Consider the following 16,606-nt stretch of genomic DNA (forward strand, 5'->3'; position numbering starts at 1 on the left):
TAAAAGCCCTGAAATCTAGCATTTTGGAACTAATGCCTCCAAGAAAATTAGACCCATATTTTTCCCTGCCACACTGACTTATAACATGTTAGAGGTAATAAGTCCATAGAAACTAAACCAACCATGTAATTAAACATAGTAAGAAACAGGTCCTGAAGAGGTGATGTACCTGGAATCCCAATCTCCTAATTCCCGATAGCTTCTTTTCTTCCCTCTAGACCCAAGATCTTAAAATGGCCAAACTAGGACCATACACAGGCTGGTGTAACCGCATTTAGTGGCTGTAGGGAGGGGCAGGCGAAAACCTTAAAAAGATACTGTCTGCCTGTTGCCTATCCCCCACCATCCAGCCCTGCCTGCAAATGGGTCCTAGTCCCGATATCCTACTTCCGACCCTAAAGTTCCACCCCGGGCAGTAGTATGGCCTCACGGGCAGCAAAACGTACCAAGAAAAAGGGAAGGAGGCACACGACAATTGATGGGTTCTTAAGATAAAACCTTTTACCTGCCGCCTTCCAGGAGGAAGGGGCGCATCTCCGAGGGAAAAGTCCCGCAGATTCCGCAGCCCTCACGGTGGCCCCCTCACCCACACAACACGAGGACATCTTGCTCAGCTCCCGGGGGGCGACGGACCCTGGTCCCGATCCTCCTCCCGGGTACACTGGAGGTTCCGAGGGCCTTCAAGACCCCAAGACCCGCCCCCACAAAATCCCTTGAAGTCCTACCAAGTCACTCCCATGGTGTCGGGCCAGGATGATGGGAGGCTCAAACAACTGAAATGCAATACTCTCCGGCAGCTCACACGAGGTGAAGCAGCCCAGCTAACGCAAGCTCCAGAGCAGGGAGACGCTCCGGAAATAACGTAAAAACAGAACGCCCAGTCGTCTAGCTCACGAGGAAAAGGGGCGTGTCTAGGCGCCCCAGTGACGTCACTGCCTGACACCACCACCCCACGGCTTGCCGTTCGGGGAATTTCCGTTCGACTGGGGACACTGGGCCTAGATCCATGAAGCTAGGAAAGCGTGGCTCGGACTGCCACCACTTAGAGAAGCCAACATTAAATGCAATGAGTTTATTCGGGAGTCCAGCTCCAGGACCCGTGAGCTCTTTTAGGCGATGGGGCGGCGCTGGTGGCAGTCCCGGCCTCCCAACGCGAGGGGGCGCTGTGAGTTCCGTGTGGCATCTTGGGCGCTGGGAGGTTACTGCGCAAGCGCATTCAGGGGTTTTTCCTCCATCCACACGTGTGAAACTTCCCGGCAAGGCTCTCGAGAAAAATGCCCAAATTGAAGGCGGCTCGCGGGGCCGGGGGTCAGGAAAAGCATGCGCCCCTGGCCGAGCAAATCCTGGCTAGGGACGCGGTGCGGGCAGGGGCCCGGGAAAAGCGACGGGGTCGTGGAACCGGAGAAGAGGAGGAAGAGTACGTGGGGCCCCGGCTGACCCGACGGATTTTGCAGCAAGCGCGGCAACAGCAAGAGGAGCTCGAGGCCGAGCATGGGACCGGGGGCAGGCCCGCGGCGCCGCGGGAGCGCACCACGCGGCTGGGTGAGTGGCCGGGGTGGGTACGAGGAAGAGGGTGGGTAGCTGGGGTGGATGGCTGAAAGGTTCCGGAAGGGGAATAGCTTGGAATAGAAAAACAGGGGGCCGTATTACACTCTTGCAAAGGTAATGGAATGGGACACCCAGCCCTGAGGTGGAATGAGGGTGGCCAGTGCCCTCCACTCCCACTCCTAGTTTTAGGCACTCGCTTTTAGGCACCCCCAAGGTTAGGCCAACAGGATGTGGTTGCTCACGCCACTAAGTTCTGCTAGTGTTTATCTATTTGTTCTGTAAATACTTATGGGACGTCTACTATGTACATTTCACTGTGCTAAGAGTTTAGATGGTTTAGGTAAAAAAGTAAACAAGATAGATGAATACCTGACTTCAGGATCTTACAATCTAGCCTAGGAGAGAGGCGATGAAACGGACAATTAGAATAATGCACTTCGTGATAAAGTGTAGTTTCTCTGATAACAATTGCATTGGTCTTGGGGGGTCAGGCTTCCCAGATTGCTTGGCCTTTGTGCTAAGACCTGAGAAGTGGGGAGTGCTCTGGGCACAAAGAACAATATTGATTAGGGGCTAAAGAGGGAGAGAGATTAATTAAAAGGTGGTCAATTTTTTTCTTGTTAGGCTGGGAGTGTTGACCTCCAGGTTGCTTAATCTGTTTCTCAGCTGTCATCTTTCATTTGTCCTGTGAGCAGTATTCGCAATGGAACACTATAGCCTCCTGACTACAGTATCTTTACTTGACTTCTAAGACATCACATACCGACCTGTTTTACAACTTCCTCACCTCTCAGTAGCCTTTGCTGGCTCCTCTTTTGCCACCAATCTCTTGCAGTGGCATAGGGTTCCATCCTTGGACCTCTCGTCTTCACTTCTGTTCACTGCTCTGGTGCTATCATCAGTTTCCAGGTTTAAATACCATGTATTTGGTAACTGCTTCCCAGTTCATATTCTAGCCCTGATCTTTTCCATGAAACCCAGATTCTTATATTTCAGCTACCTCTTCAGCCTCTCCAGCGTGAAGTCTGAGACATCTCAAATTTCACATGTCCAGAACAGAAATCCTGACCATCTTGCCAAACCTCCACCCACAGTCTACTTCGTCTCAGTTAATGGCATGATGTCCTTCCATTTGCTCCAGACAGAAACCTTGGACCTCTTCCTCACTCCACGTCTGATCTATTAGGAAGTCCTGTTGACTCTACCTTAAAAATATATCCAGAATCAGATCACTTCTCACCATCTGGGAGCAGCATCCTGTTCAAACCACCATGATCTCTCACCTGGATGATTGCAGTAGCCTGCTAATTAGTATCCCATACCCGCTACAGTCCACTCAGCTCCACAGCTCGAGGATTACAGTGGTCTACAAAGACCTGTGTGATCTACGCCTTTTGTCAGTCTGACCTTTTCTGCTTCCCCTAGGCCTGCTCTGAGCATTCCATTAAAAATTGCAACACCCCCACCTCTGTCTCCACACTCCAGCTTCTCTCTTCTGCTACGTTTCTTTTGTCGTGGCATTTGTCTTTTTTAAACGTAATATATGTCGTATTAGTTCATCGTCTGTTTCCGCCATTAGAATGTAAGCTCTGTAAGGGCAGAATGTTTTTGTTTCTCTTGTTCGCTTATATTCCAGCACCCAGAACAGTGCCTCACTTATAGCACGCACTCGTTTGCTGAATGAATGATGGTGAGGTAGGTCAGAGCGAGAGCTACAAACGACTTGTAGGCTGCCCTAAAGACGATGGGGAGCTATTGGAGACTATGGGGACCAGTTAGGGGATTGTCGAATTAATCCAGGCAACAGGTGATAACTGACCTAGGCTTTGACGGGGGCGTGAAGGCTTTAAGAGGGATTCTGTGAGGTACAATGGAATAGGACTTGGTAATTGATTGGATGTTTTGAGTGAGGGCAGGGGACAAGGCAGGCCTGCTGCCCAGGCTCTGGCTTAGTATTGGCTGGATGGTGGTGCTATTTACTTAGATGTGGAACACAGTGAGTAGTGTAGACCTAGGAGGGAAAGGGAGTGAGTGTGGTTGACGACAGGTGAAGGTTGAAGTACCTGTGGGTCATCCATGACCCAGCTCTACAGGAGGCAGCTGGAGTTAGGGTCTGGAGCAAAGGGAGGTCCACCTACAGGTACAGATTTGGGAGTTGTTAGCATGTGGAGACAAAAGATCTAGTATGTGTTCCCCTCCCCCCTTGTTTAGCTTTTATCACACAGTCTCTGTTCTTAATGACCTGTTCACGTGTAGCGTTTTATCTCCCCACTTAGATTATTACCTCCCTTTTCAGACGCCCAGCCAGCTGTAGTCTTCTGATAATCGGTTATTCAGATGGGTTGGTCTGTTGAAATCTGAACTCACTGCCCGGCCTCACTTTACCCATCTAGCCTTATTTCTTGCAACTGTCTACACTCTTGGGTTTTTTTTTTTTTTTAACCATTGATTATACACTTTTAAATTCTTATTTATTTATTTATTGGCCGCACCATGCAGCTTGCAAGATCTTAGTTCGGGGATTGAACCCTTGCCCTCGGCAGTGAGAGCACAGAGTGCTAACCACTGGACCACCAGGGAATTCCCAACAGACACTCTTGTAACGAAGCCCTCTTGCCAGTGTTGTTACCCAGGTCTGGAAAACACTCCTTCATTTCCCATATTGCCTATCCAGAGCCTAACCATCCTCTGCACTCATCATGTTCTGGGTGCCTGTGGTACATACCATTTCTGCCACTCATTTTGGCACATAATCAAGCCCTACCATGCGTGTAAAAGAGGTGAAGAATGCACAGTCTAGACCTAGATTGCCTGCCTTAGGCAAGTCACTTACCTTTCCTGTGCTTCAGCATCCCCATCTGAAACTGGGTATAATCATAGTACCTATTTCTTGGGTTTATGATGGTTACGTACAGTGTTTAGAAGAGTTCGTGCTATATAACTGAGTATAGTGTGTTAACTATTATTTACTACTATCACTGTCTCATTGGTTCATACGTGTACATTTTGTTTCTCAAGCAAGACTGTGCGCCCCCCGGGGACTGGAAGGTAGCATTTGCATCACCTGTTTCACTTTGCACGTCTGTGTCTATTACAAGCCAGCCCTGGACCATATACATGATGGTTAACCTCTGAATTCCTAAGCCATCGCTTACCTTGCTCACCCATTTCATCTCCCCTCTTCTGAGTCCAGGAGTGCCACAGGATGGATCAGATGACGAGGAGTGGCCCACTCTGGAGAAGGCTGCCACCATGACAGGGCCAGACTACCACGCAGAGGTGGTTGTGGACCCCGAGGATGAGCGGGCCATTGAGATGTTCATGAACAAGAACCCTCCTGCCAGGTAGGGCTGGCATGGCCTGGGATTTGGGAGAGCGGATCCTGGTAGCAACTTTATAGAGAAGAAACTTTATATGCAGAGAAGCGTGTGTCCTGGCAGTGTTTTGATTCCACACCTTTGGGAAGGGCCTGAGCATTGCGAGTTGTGGGGAACCACCTTGACAAAAGTGGCCCATCCTCAAAGGACTGTTCTTAATGAGAATGACCCAGACTCAAAATACCTCCTCCCCCCTCTGTCTGCCTGCCTTAGAACTGCCTGGATTACCTGGGCAAACAGTTGCAGGCCTTGTTCTCTCTCTGGGTGATCTGTCCCATTGCATTTGGTCTTGGTATGCTCAGTTTTCTTAGTGGTGAGCTCAGTTTCCTTGGCCACATCTTTTTCATACCCTAAGCTTCATTTTATCCAGGGTTTTCCAGCCCCAGCTTGTATCCACTAGATACCAGTAGTGACCGTCCCCCCAGCTGTAATAACCAAAAATTGTCTCCAGACGTTGCCAGATGTCCCCCAGGGGGCAAATGCACCCCACAGTTAGAACCACTACCTCATTCTCATCTGTAGTACATGCTAGGTCCAAAACATGCAGGCTTTTAAGCTCCTGTGTTCAAACTCTGGAGCCCGTGGATTTTGGCCCAGGAGAGGGGAGTCTAGGATAAGGGCCCTCGACCAGTTCATTCTGACCATGTGATGTTAATGTGACATTGTTCTTGGTTCTTCAGGTTCTTGGGTTCACGCATGTCTCATTGCTAGTAATACCGTGGGAAGGCAGGGAGGCTGAACGACAAGTTCCATGGCCGTGTATTTGAGAGGCAGAATAAAGCCGTGAGCCCCTTTCCCAGTGTGACACGCAGCAGCTGAGGTGGATGTTACAAAGTGTGTGCTGGTCCCACCAGAGAGCCTCTCAGGTTCCCACCCACTGGCTGTAACTCCTCTTTCGCAGCCCATTCTGACAAGCTTGGCAAGATGGTTTTCCAGCTTGTTGTCAACAGAAAAGTAAAGCTACTAGGAACAGGGGCTCCTGACAGTCTTGAGGGGTGACAGCTGGCATCTTCAGAGAGCAGGCTAGACCCACGTGAGCTCGGCAGTCAGAGGCCATTTAGTTTGGGGGGCACATACGTACTGTAAGGTGCCTGACCTTCAGAACCTGAAAGACCAGGCTTTGACTCTTTCCCCTACTTGTGAGCTGTGCGACCTTGGGTGAGTTACTAACCCCTCTGCATATCGGTTCCCATGTCTGAGTAATGGGAATAACAATACCTCGCGTGGGTGTCACACGGACAGTGTGAGGGCACATCTGGAAAGTCCTGCCCTTGGAAGACAGGAGCCATGTTTGTTTTGTTTTGTTTTAATTAATTTTTATTGGAGTATAGTTGCTTTACAAGGTTGTGTTAATTTCTACTTTTAAGGAGCCATTTTAAATAGACTTCAGCAGACCCTGAAGACACCTTTATTGCACCAAAGCCCAATGTAATGATAATTCTGAATCATCAGTCTGATTGTGCTTAAGGAGGCTGGGAAAAAAAGATCTTTCACCTTGGACCCCTTTCCATAAACTTTAATAAATTAAAAGGGGGGTAAGTGTGTGCCATCGTCTCTCCCTAATGATCCCAGCCACCAGAAATCTCGGTATATAACTGAGGTGCGTCTGGTACTCTGGAGAGGCCAGACCAGGGTTTTATAACCGCACAGTCCTCAGCACAGTGGCAGCATCTGGTGGATGTGTTTGAAATAGGAGCACTTGTCACGAACTCATTACTACTATCGCTGATAGTTCCAAGTAGAGTACGTACACTAACTTTTTTACTCCTCATGTTGACTTTACGAGAGTAGGTACTGTTGTTATCCCTGTTCTACGGGGGAGGGAGCAGAGGAGCCAGGACCTGAACCCAGGCAGGTTGACTTCAGAGGCTGGGTTCCTCGCCTCCACACAGACTGTCAGCTCCATCCTGAGCTGAATGACTGACTGCCAGGTCTTCTGTGCTGGGTTGTTGGGCCCAGAGGGGACTGAGGTCACGTGTCCCAACAAGATTGCAGGTTTGTCGGGGCTCTCAAGGGACTGCGTGGGGAGTCAAGAGCTTCCTGGACTGAGAGCACGGCACTCCCACCCATTCCCTCCCTTTCTCCCAGACGCACCCTAGCTGACATCATCATGGAGAAGTTAACTGAGAAGCAGACGGAAGTCGAGACGGTCATGTCCGAGGTGTCAGGCTTCCCTGTGCCCCAGCTGGACCCCCGGGTCCTGGAGGTCTACAGAGGGGTCCGGGAGGTAAGAGCTGAGAGGAGAGCTGTGATGGGACTCCCTCACAGGGGCTTTGGGTGCCCACATCTCTCGTAGAAATAAGGCCCGGTGGCTGAGAGCGGGCTCAGGGGTCAGAGTGCATGGCTCCAGGGTCCTGCTCTCCTCCTTACTTGACTCTCTGGTGTCAGTTTCCCCACTGGAAAATGAGGATGATAATAGCACCTCCTCACAGGGTGGTTGTGAGGATTAAGTGAGTTAATGTATGAAAGGCACCCAGACAAGTGCCTGGCACCTGGCAAACATTGTGTATGTTAATGACGATGATGATTTTATTGTCTCATCATCAGGTATTGTCTAAGTACCGCAGTGGGAAACTGCCCAAGGCATTTAAGATCATCCCTGCCCTCTCCAACTGGGAGCAAATCCTCTACGTCACAGAGCCTGAGGCCTGGACCGCTGCTGCCATGTACCAAGCCACGAGGTAGAGCAGATGGGGGTCAGGGCTGCTTTGGGTCTGTAGGGAAGGGCTGGGTGTGGGAAGGACAGGCTTCCCTTCCCTTTGCCATTACATCCTAGCTTTGCCCCCACAGCGCTGTCTTATGCTTCTTTATGTCATCATTTTCCCAGCTTTTTCTGTTTCCTGTTTTGGAGCCGAGACCCTGTTAAGAATATCCTGTGATGAGTTTCCAGGGGAGAGGCTCAAAACTACAAGGATACAACCCTAGGGTGTCAGGGTGGCCTCAGAAGTCTGTGGCTCCCCAGGCATGCACAAGTCCCTGGTGACAGCAGGACAGAGGGGACCCATGATGGAGAGGGGGAGGTGAACAGCTGGGTACCTGTCTGCCTGGGAGAGCTCTGGCTCACCCCAAAGACAGACAGTGTTCACCCTGTTTGGGTACATCTCGTAGCCCCTCCTGTTCCCTCTCTCATCTGACCTGGGTGTTGCATGCACCCAGCTCGCTTCACACACCCTCCGATCTCTTGCATGTACCATCCACGTTGATATTTAAAAGGCCAGCTCCAGACTATCAGGTGACCTGGGATCTCCCCCCTTTCCTCCAAAAACACTAGGATTTTCGCCTCTAACCTAAAGGAACGTATGGCCCAGCGCTTCTATAACCTGGTCCTGCTCCCCCGGGTGCGAGATGACATTGCTGAGTACAAGCGACTCAACTTCCACCTCTACATGGCACTGAAGAAGGCTCTATTCAAGCCTGGAGCCTGGTTTAAAGGTGGGAACCCAGGAGGCACTTACGAAAGGGAGGGGCTGGAGCTCCTGCAGTACCTCCTTTCTCTCACTCTGGGCTTAGAGTGACTGCCCTTCTGCCCCTCCCCAGGCATCCTGATCCCGCTGTGCGAGTCGGGCACCTGTACCCTCCGGGAAGCCATCATCGTGGGCAGCATCATCACCAAGTGCTCCATCCCTGTGTTGCACTCCAGGTAGTGTCGGTGGGGGTGGAGGACCACTGGTTGGCGGATCTCCGCCCGGCAGAGTCCCAGGACTGGGGATGGGTGGGGGGCAGAGTGGGGAAGGAGCTAAGCATAGCCCTGGGTTTGCAGCTCATTTAAGCCAGTGGGTGTATCGTTACTCCACAAGAATGTCAGTCCCACAGGAACAAGGTCCCAGGGCCTGGCACATGGTGGGTGCTCAGTAAATAGTTGAATGAATGAAAGAATGGGGCACATGGGAAGAAAGTAAGTTAGGGGTGGAGATCTCAGGACGTTTGGACCTATTCTAGTTGAATACTGAGACAAGCAGTCTGAGCCAGACGTGGGGATTTGGCGTGAGTCAGCGTAGTGCTGGTAACTGGAGTCCAGGGAGTGAGATAGGGGAGGTGAAAAGAATGCCGGAGATTCCCCCTTTAGGGATAGCACAGTGTAAGGGCCAGAAAAGGAGAAGCCTTCCTCCAGCGTTTCCCTCCCTCCCTTCCCCACTAGTGCAGCCATGCTGAAAATCGCAGAGATGGAGTACAGCGGTGCCACCAGCATCTTCCTGAGGCTGCTGCTGGATAAGAAGTACGCGTTGCCCTACCGGGTGCTGGACGCCTTGGTCTTCCACTTCCTGGGTTTCCGGACGGAGAAGCGTGAGCTGCCTGTGCTCTGGCACCAGTGCCTCCTGACTTTGGTCCAGCGCTACAAGGCTGACCTGGCCACAGAGCAGAAGGAGGCCCTCCTGGAACTGCTTCGGCTGCAGCCCCATCCCCTGCTGTCCCCCGAGATCAGGCGTGAGCTTCAGAGTGCCATCCCCCGAGATGTAGAAGATGTTCCCATCACCATGGAGTGACGAAGCAGTGCTCGTCCTGGTCTGCAGGGCATGGGAGGACACCAGGATCCCTGCTGCTGACTAAAGGTGACACTGAGCCTTTATAGCTGAAGACCCAGTTCAGGGCCATGAGAGGTCACGGGCCTCTGATTCCCCAGTTCCTGACAGGGAGAACTGAGTCTGGCCGGCTCTCTCTTCCATTCTAGGCCTGCATCCCTGCTCAGTTCTGGGACCTGACTTGAAACTCCACAGCCTAACAGTCCCACTTGCCAGCTGGGGGTTGGAGTGGGTACTTTCTCTCAGGCTGTTGTGTTGGTTCACTGGGAGGTAGATAAAAACAAAAGGCAGGTATTTATTGAACTTCAGTGTTTTGATGTGGTGGATGGAGATCTTTCTGCTTTCCCTCTTTTGTGGAGGTGGGCACTGCATCCCTGCTCCTGTGTAGCAGTGGTTTCTTCCCCGGTTTACATGGGAGCCGTGCCCCCCTCAGACAAGTTTGTTTCTCGAGGCTGTACCCACCCTGCCCGCCCCTAGAGGGCACAGCCTTTGCCTTCCCCTGACAAAGCCTACTTTGGGAGAATGCCAGCAACCAGGAGGTTGTTCACAAGATGGTCTCAGCTGTGGTTGGAAGAGCTAGGAGAAAGCACCTAGAGGGAAGTGGAGATAGAGAGGCGAGAAAGGTCAAGCCCGGGGTCACCACCAGACCAGTTCCCTAACTTTCTTAGCTAATGAAAGCTTTAGACCATGGGTTGGCAAACCAGGGTCACATGCCTGTTTCCTTATGGCCCGTGAGCTAAGAATTTTTACATTTTTGAATGGCTAGGGAAAAAATTGAAAGAAGGGTATTTTGTGATAGGTGAAGATTATATGAAATTCAGATTTCAGTGTCCATAAATAAAGTTTTATTGAGATGCAGCCACACCCATCCATTTCCAGGTTCTCTCTGGCTGCTTTCATGCCACAGCAGCAGAGGCGAGCACAGTCTGGCTAGAACCCTTGTTACGTGCTTTGGCAAGTGTGAATTTGTTCCAGCCTAATTACTGTATTTGGGAGGAATTTGATCATAAAGCAAATTTCACATTTATATGCAGTTTTGTCTTTGAGAAACACTAGGTGAAAGCAGAAAACTGTACCCGGCTGAGCTGAGCCAGATGATACACACAATGCACATACCTCAGACATGTGCTAGCAACACCAGTTCACCTTGCGGGTTGGTACCACACCCACATCTGGTGTCACAACCCGCCTTCCACATCCTTCCGACCTCCACTTCCACAGCAGACTTCAGGTGTTGTTTGTTTTTCAAGATAAAGGGCCATGTTTACTGCAGTATGTGTTTTTAACCATTTAATGTGTAAAAGCACTCTCTTTCCTCTTTTTAAAAGACAAGTATCCCTCATTAAGTATGAGTATAGCGCCTCAAGCCCCATTTTCCCCGTAAGCCCTGTGGTTTTTATTGTGCAATTTTGCATGGTGCAGTGATTTTTAGGAATGCATAGGTCACATTATGAAGCAAAACTGACTATATCTGGGGCAGAGACCATATGGCCCACAAAACCTAAAGTATTTACTCTGGTCCTTTACAGAAAAGGCTTGATGACCCCTACTTGAGACCACTGATTTCCACCCTCTAGAAATAGGCTTTTGCCCACACTGCCATCCAATCCAAGAAGCCAAAGAGTTTTTTTTCAGAATCTTTATTAAGGTAGCATGATGGTCCTGGGCCACCAGCCTGGACCTTGTGGCCTCGGGAAAGACCTGTGTCAACAGGGCTTGCCTCCCTCTCCAGACAGGGGGCTTGGTCACCTCCAGGTCATCGCTACTTCATCCCCCAGCCTTGCAGGGTGGAGCAGAGGGCCAGAGGGAGAGGAGGGCGTGGCCCCACCCCAGGCTGTAGCAGCTCCTCAGCCATGAAGATCCTCTAGCGGTAGGATAGGGGAGGAATGCAGCAACCACCAGGGTCACCACCACTCAGGGTAGATGGGCCCCACCACACCCTCTTACAGCTGTACTCAAAGCAATTAATAAATTAAAACAACCTCTTCCTTCAGCACTGCCCCTCCACCCCCCAATCACACAGGAGAAGCTGAGCGGAAAGCAAAGCGAGGAGGTTGGTTCCTGCCCCTCAGACAGAGGCCAGGGCCCCTCCCTCTAGGAGCAGCTGAGAGCATGGATTATGCAGGGGCTTCCAAGTGCATTGAGAGGAGATGTCCACTCTTTCTTCTCACATGTGTCTAGAACATGTGAGGGTTCTTCAGAAAGACCCCAATCCAAATGCAGTAACTAGGGAATTCCCTGGCAGTCCAGTGGTTAGGACTCCGCGCTTTCACTGCCGAGGGCCCGGGTTCAACTTTGGCAGTTGAGAACACGAGAGCCCCAGAGATAAGGGGGCCCCCAAAAGGAATGCTGGCACATGTATTCTACAGACTTCAATTTCATCTCTGGCCAGCCTGGCCCGCCCCCAGCTAGGACCGGGATGGGGCTGAGCTGGTCAGATGCAGGGAGGAGGAGGAGCCTGACTGGCCACCTGCCGCAGCTGGCCAGGCCCCTTAGTGCACACTGCAGGGACAGGTAGGACCCGACCCCTCCGGCTTGCGACAGGCAAGTAGGAAGGAGCCCCCTCGGGCTTCAGCTGTGGCATGGTTCGTTCCTGCAGGCAGGGAGGGGGGGTGGCAGTGTCCCCTCCTCTGCTGTCGGTGGCCACTCGAGGGGGCCTCGCCAGGGCTACAGGTGGATGGCTGTGACATCTGTGGGAGTGCTGGTCTGGCTCGGCCCCTGGCTGCTGGAGCCCCTGGGGGCTTTGGGCGCTGGGCTGGGGGAGGTCTGGGCGGCTTCCCTGAGGCTCTCCCTGAGGGCAGCTTCAATCTGCTCCTGACAGGCCCGCAGGCAGTCCTGGGAACAAGGGGGAACGGTGAGGAAGGTCCACGTCCCTCCCCCCATAGCATGTGGCAGCAGGTGCTGGAGGACACCTCCCAGCACACAGGGAAGTCTGGGGAGGTTAGGCCACAGCCCAACCCCAGGAATCAGCTTTCAATTCTCAGAAACTGGCAAGAGGATGTGGCAAGAGGGTGTGAGAGCAGCCCAGCATCTGACACCAAATCCCCCACCCCCACTCCTGCACACCGTTTGGCAAGAAAAGGGTACCCAGGGACAGTGCCCTTCAGCCCGCCCAAGACACTTGCTCTTCTCCAGACCAAGGAAGGAGATAAAAGGCCACAGAAGCCCCAAAAGCAGGGCGCTCAAAACCAGGAGTGGAGACGGGGCCGGGGGGCGACAGCTCCCTCTGCTGGAGGCTCAGGGAATATAGCGCTGCCTCGTGAACTGAGGCCACTTGCCCAGCTGCCCAGCACTCACCACTTCAGTGCCTGTGATCCCTGCCAGCAGCTCTGTGAGCTCATCCCCAGATGTGGAGCAGGCACCCAGGCCTTGCACTGCAGCTCCAATGCTTCCCGTGGCAATCATGGATGGCGGGTACATGGCAAAGGTGTAATCTTGGAAAGAGGGGGGACCATGAGGCAAGGGTGGTTTCACGGATAACAACCAGCACGCACCTTCTGTTACCCAGAAAGTACCAGGCCGTATGAACAGAGCAGGGGTCTTCTTGAAAACCCCAGCAGCGAGTGGTGTCAGATAGCAGCAGGGGAGAAAGGCAGGAAAGGGGCTCTTTCCTGGAGAGGGTCGGGTCCAGGGTGGTCTGTAAGTGATCCTGGCCAGGGACCAGGGAGTGAATGAGTCTCTTCCTGGTGTGGACACAAAATCAGGGTTAAGAGACCTGGTTTCTGCTCGCAACTTAGTCACTGTAAGACCCTGGGCAAGTCACTTCTCTCTATAAGCTCTCGGTGACCCACCTACATACTTGGGGGGTGGGGGGGGGGGTGGTCTCTTGAGATCCCATACAGCTCTGCTGCTTTTCTGTATTGAGACTGGGGGCTCAGAGGGAATAGAATTTTCACAAATAAATTTTGAGAAGAAATTTAAGAAACCAGAAATCTGTTCCAAGATTTCAGTTCAAGAAACCAGAATCTCCTGGTTACCGCTCACCCTTCCAAGTCTTCTGATTTCCCTGGCTTGGTAAAAATGTGTTTAGGACTCTTACCTGTAGCACAGAGGGCCAAAAAAGTCTGGGCGTGCTTCTTGACCAAGGCCTGTCGGTCACGGGGCAGAGAGAGCCGGTGCAGAATCAGGGCCAGGAAATCATGGGCAATCACGGCGGCCAGGTCCCACTTGAGCTTCCCCAGGACCAGCACCTCCCAGTCCTGGAGGTTGAGGAAGAGGGTAGGGTCAGTGGCTAAAGAAAGGAAGGGGAGGGAGTAAAGCAGAGGTCTCACAGGAAGGGAAGCCCATCACACTTGAAGGTCAGGACCCCAGTTCTGCTTTTGAATTTAAGGACTGGCACTGTGGCAGGGAAGAGGTGGGGGCACTTGCTTTGAGCCCTACTGATCACTTCCCAGATGCCAGAACTACATGCTTTACATGAATTATCTCTCTTAATTCTGCTGGGTTATCTTTTGGGATCCAGTAATCCAGGCCTTCTCCTGACTTCCTGCAAGGCTCTGAGGACTTCTCCAGCCAGGGCTGAAAGAAAAGACTGCAGCAGCAGATACCACCACCATCGCCATGAACTTGAGGCTCCTCTGGCATGAAGCAGAAAGATTCTCCATAATCCCAAGGATCTGTGAAAGGGGAGCTCACTAGCCTGCCCCCAACTCAGCATCCCATCCAAGTCCACACCTCTTGAAGCAACTGGGGTGAGCATGAGGCCACACCTCCTGTGATACAGCTGCTGAGCCAACCCTGAGGTTCCTCAAAGTGGAGGTTGCCCAACCCAACCCACATCCCCTTGGTGGGACATTGGGGTGTAGGGCTGAGATAGAGCACCCCACTCCACCTCTTTGGCTGGAACCCATAGTGCCTAGTGCCATTTGAGTCTTAGGAAGAGAAGTGGAGGTCAAACCAAACAGGATGGGTCCAGATGATCCCTGAGGGATCAAAGCATCTCTCTGCCTGCCCTAGCCTCTATACCACTGCTAGGTCCTGGAGGGAGGCTGAGAGCCCCACTCCAATCCACTCATCTGGGGTTCCCAGCCCTGGCCCCATTTCTGAGTTGCACAAATGAGGATTTCTTCATTGTTTTATCTCAGGAAGGAACTCATGGGTTTGACCCCTTACTGAGGTAGAAATGGCAACCCCATCCAACCTCTTTTAGGCCCCCAGTCACACTGTCCCTCTCCTGGCCCCCACCTAGGTGTCATCCTCTTGAACCTCTCACAGAGCCTCACAGAAAACAGCCCAGCCTGGAGCGGGAAGAAGTTGGGCAGAGAAGCTAGCATTCTACTCCCGGTGCTTGTCCCAGTGGTCAAACTCCTAACTCAGAAGTGAACAGAGGGACTTGCCTGCTGGCACAGTGATTAAGAATCCGCCTGCCAATGCCGGGGACACAGGTTTGAGCCCTGGTCCGGGAAGGTCCCACATGCCGCGGAGCAACTAAGCCCATGCACCACAACTACGGAGCCTGCGCTCTAGAGCCCGTGAGCCCCACCTACTGAGCCCGCGTGCCTAGAGCCTGTGCTTCGCACCAAGAGAAGCCACCGCAATGAGAAGCCTGTGCACCACAAGGAAGAGTCTAACTCCTGCTCGCTGCAACCAGAGAAAGCCCACATGTGGCAACGAAGACCCAATGCAACCTAATTAATTTTTTTTTTTTAAAAGAAACCTTTAGGGAAAAAAAAGAAGTGAACAGAAAGCACCTAGCATCCAAGGAAACATCTAGAAGGCAACTTGGAGTGGGGCTTTCCCTGTGGGGAGGCATAGGGTCCTGCGTGAGGGAGGGCAGCCACCTTACCCTGTATCGGGGCAGCCCCTGAGAATCTCGGCCCTCACTTGGCCAAGAACACACCCCTGGCAGCTTCCATCACACCCCTAACCTCTAAGGCCACCTGAGTGCTAGAACATCCAAATTCTCCTCAGCCTCAGTGCAATGCTGAGGCAGGACCTTTCTTTCTTTCCTTCTCTGGGCCCCAACCTTCTCTGTGGCATGAGGATTTGGACTGACTGGAGCTCTCTGAGGTCCTTTCCAACTCTGACCTTCTAGGAAGTCATCGATCAGCACACTCCACCCCCCAGCTCAGGCATGGGGAGGACTTTTGGCCTGTTCTGAAAAACTCTGCTCACATAAAGGCACACACCCCATCCTAATCTTTTCACAAAAAGGAAGTCCCCTTCTACCTTCTAGCCTAAACCCCTCCAAACACATCTTGCTCATTAGCCCTGAAAACCAGCTCCACTGGTTTGCCAAAAACTACCAAAAACTAGACTTGCCAAAAACTACCAGATTCATCACAAAGAGCTGTGGGGCCTCCCGGATTCCCAACTCCGGCCTCCTACTCCCATCTCCGAGAGCTACTTGGCAGGAAGAGGAATCCCGTTCCTCGACAAGCAGCACTCGGGGGGCCCCAGTACCCTGGCTTCTTGGCCAGCCAATCACAGCAGCCTGCACGCTGCCCTCCTCCCCGGGAGATGGGGCCCAGAGACTCCTCTCCGGGTCAAGAGAAGACTGGGCCGCTGTAGAGCAAGGTGGAGGAAGGTGCCAGCTCACCCGTCTCCCCCCACCCCGCCCCTCGGGAGACGATCTGCACGCCCTAAGTAACCTCTTCCAGATCCAAGCAGCTCCCCCACCACCTCTCCAGGCTCAGTGGGGAAAGAGAACCGGTGTCTCCCCTGTCCTGCCTCGGGAAGAGCCCAGCCCAAGCTCCCAGCAAGAGGCCCAGGGAGCCACTTCCCAAACCACAGGAGTGACAGCAGCTCCCCACAGTGTTATGAAAGACCTTGGTCAGAGTGGGTGGGCCAGGGGACAGGGCATCATTATCACATCGGAAGCAGCTGCAGCTCAGCCCCAGTCTGTGCCTCAGCTCTGGCCTTTGGCTAAAGAGGAAAAGAAGAGATGATTCCACAGGCCTGAAGCAGCTGCTCAAGTTTCCCAGAGTGAGGCTAGCGAACGGAGAATTAGGAAGGAGCTGTTTCTCCTGGGATATGAAAGGAAGGAAAGAAGGTGGGATGAAACGCCTTGGCCCTTCCTTACAGCAACTCTAGCTATAATCTGCTCTGGGAGGGTTTTCGATCACAAAGTCCACACACTGGGATAAAGACTCAACCAGGGCGGCCCCCCTCCCCCACATGAAGCACATTCCACTCCCCCACTCCGGGGGGGGGGGGGGGGGG

The 16,606-nt window shown here is 52.5% G+C and overlaps 3 protein-coding genes across 7 annotated transcripts in view; 1 reads left to right on the forward strand and 2 right to left on the reverse strand.

The window, feature by feature from the left end:
• The window catches only part of MED20 (mediator complex subunit 20), a 70,410-nt gene extending 69,572 nt beyond the window's left edge, over nt 1-838 (reverse strand). For 2 of the 3 annotated variants that reach the window (XR_003006051.1, XM_024766078.1), the window contains exon 1: nt 506-623. Coding sequence is in view for 2 of the 3 variants with exons in the window: in XM_024766078.1 (XP_024621846.1) it covers nt 506-534 (29 nt within the window). In the remaining variant the exon portion in view is untranslated. Of the gene's footprint in view, nt 1-505; nt 624-725 lie in introns of those variants that run through there. The other variant, XM_024766080.1, reaches the window with a different exon arrangement.
• A 285-nt stretch (nt 839-1,123) lies between these two features.
• On the forward strand, nt 1,124-10,712 carry BYSL (bystin like). Its single transcript, XM_024766254.1, has 7 exons — nt 1,124-1,542; nt 4,742-4,892; nt 7,014-7,152; nt 7,473-7,606; nt 8,197-8,357; nt 8,463-8,565; nt 9,064-10,712. The coding sequence occupies exons 1-7, from the start codon at nt 1,275-1,277 to the stop codon at nt 9,407-9,409; spliced, it is 1,302 nt and encodes a 433-aa protein (XP_024622022.1). The 5' UTR covers nt 1,124-1,274; the 3' UTR covers nt 9,410-10,712.
• Nucleotides 10,713-11,069: 357 nt separating this feature from the next.
• The window catches only part of CCND3 (cyclin D3), an 81,382-nt gene continuing 75,845 nt past the window's right edge, over nt 11,070-16,606 (reverse strand). For 2 of the 3 annotated variants that reach the window (XM_024766256.1, XM_024766255.1), the window contains exons 3-5: nt 13,485-13,644; nt 12,743-12,879; nt 11,070-12,280 (exon numbers count right to left, since the gene is read on the reverse strand). In XM_024766256.1, the coding sequence (XP_024622024.1) occupies nt 12,113-12,280; nt 12,743-12,879; nt 13,485-13,644 (465 nt within the window). In that variant the 3' untranslated portion in view covers nt 11,070-12,112. Of the gene's footprint in view, nt 12,281-12,742; nt 12,880-13,484; nt 13,645-16,212; nt 16,411-16,606 lie in introns of all 3 variants that reach the window. The other variant, XM_024766257.1, reaches the window with a different exon arrangement.

The sequence above is a fragment of the Neophocaena asiaeorientalis genome, unplaced genomic scaffold, assembly GCF_003031525.2.
Source record: "Neophocaena asiaeorientalis asiaeorientalis breed wild unplaced genomic scaffold, Neophocaena_asiaeorientalis_V1.1 scaffold46, whole genome shotgun sequence".
NCBI classification, from domain to species: Eukaryota; Metazoa; Chordata; class Mammalia; order Artiodactyla; family Phocoenidae; genus Neophocaena; species Neophocaena asiaeorientalis.